Raw genomic sequence first — 9,780 nt, 5'->3', positions numbered from 1 at the left:
GGGGGGGGGTGGATCCCCAGAGACCCTGGCTGAGCGGTCCCTAGTCCTCCCAGCGCGAACCTGCCGGAACCGAAAGGGTTTCGGCGCCATGGGGATTGTTTGGGTTTCTTCCGCGAAGGGGGGATTTTAATTTCGTCTCCTCGAGGGAAAATGCTGCTTGCAAAGACGCAGCCAGGACAGCCCGCGTCAGAGAGGCTGAACGGGACTCGGTGGCACAGGCATTCCGCCCCCACCCCACCCAGGGCCTGAGCGCCTGTGAATGTATTGATTATTTTAATTGATCTTTTAAAATAAAAAAACAGGTGGCAGCGGCTGTGTGTGTACATACAAACACGCACACGCACAAACACAGATACCCAGGCGCGCACAGATGCACGTACAGAGTCACACACAAAGAAACACACCAACACCCAACGGATCCATACACACGCAGCCCTCCAGAGCCTGAAGAATGGCTGAGGTCTCCGAAATTTCCTAAGGTGGGGGTTAGGGGACGGAGGAGGGGGGAAATAAAGGAGCTCCCCCAATAGATGAAATAGCTCGCCCCGACCCCAAATCCTTCGCTTTCTTCTCCCAAGGAGGTCTGAAGCAGAAATCCCCAACTAGGGCCCGTTTCCACCACCGGGAGAAGAGCAGCCCTCTTTCAGCCCAGCCCATCCGCAACCCCTGCAGATTACTACTGATTCCCTCTCTCCTTGCGCCTGACCCCAAAACTCCCAGGACGCCAAGGTCGCTCCAAACCCGAGGGAGCAGCCTCCCTGAGGTAGGGCCTAGCCCCGGGAGTCCTTCCGCTGCAGCCTCGGGGTCTCTTTTCTGCTTGGCTCAGATTAGGGAAGTGGGCAGCGGTGGGTGACCCCAGGGGCAGCGGTTGGGGGTGTAGATTTGCTTGCGGCCTTTGGGACCCGCCTCCCGAGAGAGACGCGCAGGAGGGCGCCCCCTGGCTGCCGAGGTAACGTGTCTCCTCTCCCCTTAGGCATGTAATCGAGGATGCTGGCCCTGAGGCTGCTCAACGTGGTCGCCCCTGCCTACTTCCTGTGCATCTCCCTGGTGACCTTCGTGCTGCAGCTCTTCCTGTTCCTACCCAGCATGCCCGAGGACCCCGCGGCCACCCCTCTCTTGTCGCCAGCCCTGCTGCACGGGGCGCTCTTCCTGTTTCTGTCTGCCAACGCCCTGGGCAATTATGTCCTGGTCGTCCAGAACTCCCCGGATGACGTGGGGGCCTGCCAGGGGCCTTCAGCCAGGAGGGCTTTGTGCCCCCCACCCAGCACTCACTTCTGCCGCGTGTGCGCCCGAGTCACGCTGAGGCACGACCACCACTGTTTCTTCACCGGCAACTGCATCGGCAGCAGGAACATGCGCAACTTCGTCCTCTTCTGCCTCTACACCTCCCTCGCCTGCCTCTACTCCATGGTGGCCGGTGTGGCCTACATCTCCGCTGTCCTCTCCATCTCCTTCGCCCACCCCCTGGCCTTCCTCACGCTCCTGCCCACCTCCATCAGCCAGTTCTTCTCCGGTGAGTGGGGCTCGGCAGGCAGGTTCCGCAAATAAGACCTCCTGCCATAACTCCAAGAATTGCCAGATTTAGCAAATAAAAACCTAGAGTGCCCAGATAAGTTAAAACTTCGTAGAAACAATTTTTTAGTGTGAGTATGGCCCAACATGTCAGAAGACATATACTAAGAAAACATGCTACGACCCATCTGAAATTCAAATTAATTGGCCATGTTACGCTTTATGTGACCGTGCCCCGTTTCCTCACCTTTCATACTATTGACCCGTAGAATTGTGGTGGCCAAGCACTTCCTGCTGTGGGCCGGGCACACAGTCCCCCATGCCGCCCATATTGTAACTGTCCTCTGCCTGGACCTCGTACATTCCCCCAAGGACTCTGCCCGCCCAAGGTCTTGCCATCCAACTGCAGTAAGATTGAACTTGACCCCAAGCCCACCTCAGCAGGAAGCTAACCCCATCCTCCTGCCTCCACTGGTTTGACCCCACCGTACTGTTCTGCAGCCTGGGGGTGACTCGGAGCAGGGGCATCATGGTTGGAGACACAGCCATGTTTAATGACTCCATTTTCACAATGCAGAGCTTGTGTCTGGGCTGGGAGATGACTGTCTGAAATGCCCTGATGCCTGCAGGAGCCAGGCAAGTGGGTCTTCACGCTGGTGCTCAGCTGGGCACCCTGTCGACTCTGCGTGGAATAGGGTACCTCAAGGAATGTGCTGTAATACCTGGTTCTGGGGGCCTCGGCTCCTGGTGGCAGTTCCTACTGCTATTCTTGGCTTTGAAGTTTGTTTCTTTGTTTCTTTCCACTCCTCACCTGGCCTCTGACTCTGACCAGTTTGGTTGCACAGTTGGTAGTTGTCACATGTATGTGTGTGTGTGTGTGTGTGTGTGTGCATGTGTGTATGGCATTGGTACTTCATCTCTCAGATGAAGAACTAAACAGCCTTTCCAGAATCTCATGACTACTTAGCAGCAGTCTCTGGCATGTCCCCAGGTCCATAAACCACAGACTAGTTCTCTTCCTCAGCAACACCAGGAATAGAATGAGTTCCTGAACACACTGACCATCCAGGAACCATGAAAGGCAGGGCACAGTTACTTTCACTGGGAGCCTAAGATGTCTTAATGTGCCTGGACTGGCCTGGGGTGGACATTCACAGAACTTCCACCCTGGGAGAAGCCATTCTTTCTGTTTGTGTTGTAGCTGCAGCCCAGTTCTTCCTAGGCATGGAACTGTTGTACCATTTGGCGGTGGGAACAGAGAGGTCCCAGCCACAGGGGATGTCTGGAGGGCTGGTGATGAGCTGGGCCCAGAACTCAGAACTCTTGGGCCTTCTGGATCTCCATGCTGGCATTGGAGGCTGCCAGGACCAAAATACCCAGGCTAGGGGAGGGGAGGTGGGTGGGCTGGGGGTGGAGTGTGAGCACGGGCAGGTGGAGGGATGAGGAGAGCCAAAGAACCTGATCACACATCCTTTTCCAAGTAGTTTCACCAGCCATAAAAATGGGTGGTTTCAGAAAGAGGATCTTGAAATGGTTTGATCTGAAATAAGTCTGGGCTTGAGGCCTATCCATATGTGCTAGGTTTGGGAGATAGGAAAGAAAGAAAGAGCTTCTTGCTTTGCTCTGATGGCAAAACAGAGCCAGCCAGGCCCCACCCTGCAGCCTGACCCCTGTTCCAGTGGAAAGATGAGTCCCTGTAGCCTTCAACTGCTCCCCAGACCCACTAGGAAGAGGAGGCCAAGATCCTGTGTCCAGCGCTCCCGTCTCATCTCCCGCCTTTGCTGATGTCATTCCCCCTCCCCTACATATGCTCCCTGTTCAGCTTCCTCCTTTCCAACTCCTGAGAGCACATCCTCTCCCGCTTAGGAAGACAGGTGAGCAGGTGGGAGTGCGAAGGCACAAGTCACTGAATAGCACTGCACTGCTCACAGCTCTGGTGCTGATCCTGAGACCAGAGCACAAGACAGCTGTGAATGGGTCCCTGAAAGCTAAAGCGGAGAGGAGTCTTTAAGCTGAAGGGCCCTCAGCTAATGCCAGAGAAGGAGAAGGCTAGCTGGTTAGGTTTCAGAAATTGTCCTTTCTTTTGGCTGTGTGGATCAGAACATGTGTCACCAGCTGAGGTTATTCTTATCTGGCAAATGGAGGTGGCACTGACCACCTGACATGTGCCTTGGCATTTGGATGAATACATCAATTGACAGGTGCCACTGGAAGGTTCAGCAGGAGGGAAAGGGAACAGAAGAAGTTCATTGAGCGGCTGTTATGTGCCACCCTCTGGGCGTCCCATTTCATCCAGCCCTCATGATGAGTCCGTGAAGTAGGTATTATCATTTTTAAGGCTCAGAAACCAAATGTTTGGCCAGGTGAAGTTGCCTCAAAGCCACACAGCTCTAGACTTGGGGCTACTCCCTCCAAAACTCACAGTCTCTCCCCTGCACTGCCCTACCTCTCTGATCCTCTTTTGAGGTCAATGAGCCACACTGGGACTAGGGGAGCTTCATGTCTTTGGATGGATTCAAGAAGATATCGGGTGATAAGTTGTCAAAAGGGGAGACAGATGATGTGATCTTTCAGGCCCTATGGAAAAATTCTATGGGTTTAAAAAATAATAAAAGAAGCAGAACTATTATTAAATAGTTAAGAGGAGCTGAAGCAGCCAGGCTAGGTAACTTCAAACACTGCGAGAATGCAGGTCCCCAGAATAGCCTTTTGTAGCTGCTTCACGGGACTAGGAAAAGGCCACAAGTTCTTTCCTCATGCCTCGATTTAGTGCCAGACTGAAGCCTGAGGGGAGCAGCCTCTATCCACCCAGGCCTGTTCCCAGGGCTGCGTTGCAAGGCAGGCCTGTGCTTGGCAGCTCTGATGTTCACATATTCCAGTCCCAGGGCCATCTTGTCCCATCAGTGTTCCTTGAGCCTGAGGGGCACATGGCCCCAGGATCTTCCTTCCTTTATGCAGGCACCCAAACTAATCTTTGCTGACAAGGAAGAAGTGGGTCAGGGGATGCCACAGCCCACCGTGGGCCCTGTCCCACTGCTGCCTCCGTCAGTGGAGGGGCTGCTCTACATGCCAGCTGAAGCTAGCTTTCTATCTCCTGGGCAGATGGACCTGTTTGAATCCCATTCTGCAGAGAAAATGCTATCAAAGCTCCTAAGGATGAGGAAAGAGGAGGCTGCTAATAGCAAACCTGAATCAGATCCTATCCTTCCTGGCTGCTGAGCCCACCACTCTTCCACAGAACAGATGAGTGTTAAAAGCATAATTTTCAGGGGCCTGGAAACTAGAGTCTGAGGAAGAGGGGGTTGGTCAGGGAAGGAAGATGGTCGAGATTTTTCAGGGGTAAAATAGGTTGAAGGTGGAGCCACACTGCTCCAATAGGTAATGAATCATTTGATAGTCTCTTTCACTACTATAACAAAATATCTTTGCCCAGGTGGCTTAAAAAGATAACACATCCTGGAGTGGCCACCCAAATCCTCACTGGAGAAGGTGGTAATGGGGTTACCCTACAAGGAGCAAAGAGCTAAGGAAGGCTTTTGGGTTCTGTCCTGGGCCCACTGTCGTGGCTGCTGGACAGACCAAGGTAGGTGTCTTTACTATAGCTGCCTGTCCAGGACTCCAAGCTCCGGGAAAGAAGAGAAAGCTTGGTGGTCTTAGGAGTTCAACGTGAGCCCTTTTGGCATGAAGTCTCCTTTGAAATGACTTTTGGCAGGGGGGCTGCACCAAGTGTAAACCAGAAAGCTGACTACTTCTCACATCATTTCCTTGTATCCTGCACCCCTATGGAATTGTCATTATTACACCCATTTTGCAGATGAGCAAAGTGCAGCTCAGACAGGTCGAGAACCTTTTGTAAGTCCACACAGCCAGGAGATTCAAATCAAGCATGGACTGAGCCCCACAACTCTGAGGAAGTGTGTGGGATCTCTATTACAAAACCAGGAGCAGAAAGTGTTCCGTTTAGAAAGAGAAGGTGCTGCCCCACTGTCCTGGGCTGACCTGGCGAGATCAGGGCCTCTTCCATCCTTAGCAAGCTCTGACCAGGGACAGCCCTTGCTGGGTGTTCTGGTGCCACGCTGTCCTCTTGTTAACATTAATGACTGAAATTTTTTCTAAGTCTGCCCTTGAGGCTGACCGAGCTTGTGACTTGTTCTTCCTGATGACTAGGCCCTAGGTCCTGGTCTCCATCATGCTGTCACTTTCCAGAGTCCTCCCAGACACTTCTCCCCACCCTGCAGGGAAAAGGTGCTGCGGAGACCCCTCTTTAGGGCCCTTGAATCAGCACTAGCTCTTCCCGAGTAACCGCCCTTCTCTCTCTTCCAGCTGAGGGGCGGGTAGGCATTTCTGCTTGTACGAGATGGGAACAGAAGCTGCAGGCTCTCCTTGCTTGCTGAGCTCATTAACTTTCCTTCCTTCCTCCCCAGGTCCCCAGTTCTCCCCTATCACCTCAGGAGCCGCCTGCACTAAGGAAAACTTAGGGCAACTTGTTCATCCTTTCCCTCCCTCGCTGCAGCGCTGAGGTTGCTACAAAATGTAGCTTCAGTCTCATTAATCTCCTCCCTCCGGAAAGAGCCAGCAGGGATCGCGTTTCTGTACGTGGCCTGGGTGTAAAGTGGTTTGTTCTGGTGTCTCCCCTCCCCCCCGCAGGAGCTGTCCTCGGTTCTGAAATGTTCGTCATCCTCATGCTCTACCTCTGGTTTGCCGTCGGTCTGGCCTGCGCAGGCTTCTGCTGCCACCAGCTGCTGCTGATCCTCCGGGGGCAGACACGCCACCAGGTTCGAAAGGGGGTGGCAGTGAGGGCCCAGCCCTGGCGCAAGAACTTACAGGAGGTGTTCGGGAAGAGGTGGCTGCTGGGCCTGTTGGTCCCCATGTTCAATGTCGGAAGTGAGAGCTCTAAGCTGCAGGACAAGTAGCAGGCAGGCACTTGATCATTTCTCTCTGTGTGTGTATCACTCCCTCCCGAACCATTCCTCCTGAACGCCACCCATGATCCACTACAACCTTGGGGTAGTAAAGCCCGTGCACTCACTCCTGGTCTTCCACCCATCGTGGAAGACCAGTGTAAGCTGGGGAATCATGACAGGGAGGAAAATGGCCACCCAGGCAGTGGTAGTCTCCTCAGCAGCCAGCCAGGTGGCTTTAGCTCTTGTTCCTTCTCCTAGGGAAGCCTTCTTCCCCCTCTGCCTGGCCGGTCCACTTCCTGCCATGTCTCTCGCAGCCCCTGCTGTGTGCTGGAACCCTTTACCTCACATGGGGAAGAAGCAGTGGTTTCTCACTGCTGATAAGACTCCCCAGGACCTGGAGGCTGGCAAATGCTTAAAATCACCACATGTGAGAGGTGGCCAAGTCCACTCTGCCAACTGCCAGGAAAGTTGGGAAGTGGCAGGTATGTGTCCTTGTCCCCTCTGTGGGATTTTGAGCAGCGAGGGCAAAAAGAGCACAGGAGCTTGCTGCCCACAGCCCAGGTTCAAGGTCCTTGCTCTGGAGATGGCAACCAATGCCTGATATTTCCAGCTGCTATTCCCTGTCCAGCCTGGCTTAACCAGCCACCCAGCCCAGTCTAGGGCCTGGCTGGATGCTTCCTTTCCCTGGCATTCATCCAGCTTTTCCCTTTGATTTCCAACCTCTGGACTTTTGCTTGATGTTTGGAAGGAAAGGAAGAAAAGAGGGGAAGGGGAGCCATCCATATGTGAGGAGGCATGTGATTGCCATGCTGCGCAAATGTACAGAAAGGGGAGGGGAGAGAGAGAGAGAGAGAGGGAGAGAGGGAAAGGTGGTAGTGAGAGGAGAGGGGCATATGGCCGCATTTATGCCCTGTATAAAGGGCATTCTAGCAGCTAAAGCTGTTCAGTGTTTTAATGGCTGGCCGGGGAGGTAGTGAGCACTCCACGGCTGCAGGTCTCCAAGTTCTAGGCACTTATTTGCCAGGTGTGCTGTGCAAGGGATTTTTGCCCAAGGTTATTCTAGATGAGCTTAGAGATTCTTTCCCATTCTAAGATTCTGGTGTCCTCTTTGTGACTGCTGGGCCTGGGGGCCAGACCTGCAGAGATGATTATGAGCTATTTGTTTTCATGAGCAGCAGAGTGGCCACGGGAGGAGTCTGAAAATCATGATGCAAATTTTTGGACCCAACCCAGCCACCAAGGAGAGGACTGCCCCAGTGTAAATAGTAGTTGAGAGGGCTGGGATTGAGGACAAGGAGACAGAACAGGGTTGGGATCAGGTGCAAGAAGATGTGGGGAGGGAAAAGCCAGACCACACTCAACTCAAAGGGAGGAGATGGGGGAGCAAAGGCTGGGGACGGGCAGGACCAGAACACAAAGTGCACCTGCCAGACTGTCCCTGCTCATCCGACCAGCCCCGGATGGATGCATTGCCATGTGTGCTGGGACCCAGAGAAGCAGGCCCTTGGGACATATGAGGGGGTGGGGATGACACAAGTGCCCTCTCCTGACTGGGTCCAAGGCCAATCTGACATCCATACAAGCAGCAGGGCTGCAGCCCTTGCCCCGCAGAGCCCAGCGGGTGGCCACAGTGACTCTGGCTGTACAACACCATGAACTCTCAGGCAGAGATTGGGTGGATGTTACCCAGGTCCTGCCTTCATCCCCCTGGAGGACCACTGTTGTAACGGCTTAACTGCTCATACTTTTCCCTCCCATGTTCACTCTTTCAGTCATCCATTTGTTCATCCTAAATATACTTACCAAGCGCCAACTATGTGCCAAGTTTCAGGCACTAGCAATGCAGCGGTGAACAGGACAGTGAGGTCCCTGCCATTAGGGGACCATTGCTATTGCCCCCTCTCTGCACTGAATCCTATCCTTTGACAAAGGGTCTGTCTGCCTTCTTGGTGGTTCCCCACTTGGAGGAGAAGGATGTGGCAGGGAGGGCTGATGGGGAGCCCAGGCGTTCTCAGTGGAAGAGTCCTGGGGGTATCCTTACTCCCAAGTCTGGCTATACTTAAGCAGGGAGAGTGGCAAAGGAGAGGGAGGAGGCCTGGACAATTCAGGCCGTGGGTGTCTCGTGGCTGTAGAGTTCAGCTTGGAGGCCAGATCTGCCATGTCCAGAGACTGCTCCATGAGTCTGACATGCTGGGGTGGGGTGGGAGGGAAGATACTGGTCCCTGGGGGTGACTGGGGAGGAGGTTGCCAGGTGTGAGACTTCAGCACCATTTGTGAACATGGCCCTGTATGTATTGTTGATGAAGACCATCAATAAAATGTGTGGTTTTAATCGGATTTCATACCATCGCACGGGCACTATGGTTGGTAGCAGGACTGGTAGGGCTAGAACACACAGATGCTAGTCATACTAGCTCTTCAGAGATTTCACACAAGTATTAAAAATTCTTCTGCCCAAGTTGGTGAGTAACCATGGCCCAGATTCCCTGAGTAACCTACCCCTGCTGCCCCTGCTCCTCCCTGGGGACCCCTCCACAATCCAGCAGAGAAATCCAGGGCACAGCTGCAGCCCTCCACCAGTGTCCACTGTGATTGGCAGGGCCAGGCTGGAGGTGGTAAGTATGTGAACAATGTTCTGGTCCAGGATGCCGGGGTCTGTGGGCCTGTGAAGACCAGGGACGGAACCTCCCTCATCCTCCTCTCCCACTCTCTTCCCCATGGTGAGTGGGAAAGAGAATGAAGGAGAAAGGCCAAGTGCTTCATTACAGCCAAGACTGGGCCTAGGTTCTTTCAACCCTATGACAATTGGGAAGATTTGGGCTCCCAGCCCTGGGAGCAGCCAGGAAGGCCTGGAGTCCTGCCGGGAGTTTCCCTGCATGGATATGGATGCTCATGAACCCTAAACATGTGCAGGACTAGTTGGATTCAGCTGGACAGTGCTGGTTCTGCTTGAGCTGTCCAACCAGACCTCCAACCAGGCCAGTGGTGTGGCAGTCTGCATTCCCTGAACATAACACCAAGAGGCAACCAGCAAGGAAGTCCGCGATGTGCTGGGGAGCTGGACAAATGAACTGTGGCTTATTCTTAGCACATTCTGGAGCATGGGCTGACCACTCCAAAGGGCAGACGCCACAGTTGTCTTCCTAACACCATTGTATTCTTTTGCCTAGAGGGGACTAGGCACATAATCGGCACTTGATAATCACTGACCGAATGAAGGCACAGAGTTTGGATTTGCTTGCTACACATCATTTATTCCCTATGGGCCCAGATACCTCTGGCCCCAGGAAGTTCTCACCCTGGAGAGGTTTCTAGGAGTGCTCAGGATGGGGAGACAAGTCATTAGAGTGACCTCAAAGAACAG

General features: G+C 53.7%; 1 protein-coding gene across 2 annotated transcripts; it reads left to right on the top strand.

Annotated features, from left to right (window-relative positions):
- The first annotated feature begins 115 nt into the window (after nucleotides 1–115).
- Zdhhc22 (zinc finger DHHC-type palmitoyltransferase 22) lies at nucleotides 116–8,941 on the top strand. Of its 2 annotated transcripts, XM_010645565.2 has the most exons (4): nucleotides 118–479; nucleotides 579–763; nucleotides 974–1,513; nucleotides 6,160–8,941. In XM_010645565.2, exons 3-4 carry the CDS (start codon nucleotides 988–990, stop codon nucleotides 6,423–6,425), a joined length of 792 nt encoding a protein of 263 aa, XP_010643867.1. In that variant the 5' UTR covers nucleotides 118–479; nucleotides 579–763; nucleotides 974–987; the 3' UTR covers nucleotides 6,426–8,941. The 2 variants fall into 2 exon arrangements, with proteins under 2 accessions (XP_010643868.1, XP_010643867.1); XM_010645566.2 differs by lacking the exon at nucleotides 579–763 and having other exon boundaries at nucleotides 116–479.
- Nucleotides 8,942–9,780: the final 839 nt, after the last annotated feature.

This window comes from Fukomys damarensis, unplaced genomic scaffold (genome assembly GCF_012274545.1).
Source record: "Fukomys damarensis isolate Sample0158 unplaced genomic scaffold, DMR_v1.0_HiC HiC_scaffold_21, whole genome shotgun sequence".
Lineage (NCBI taxonomy): Eukaryota > Metazoa > Chordata > Mammalia > Rodentia > Bathyergidae > Fukomys > Fukomys damarensis.
This window is presented reverse-complemented; position numbering and strand designations above follow the sequence as displayed.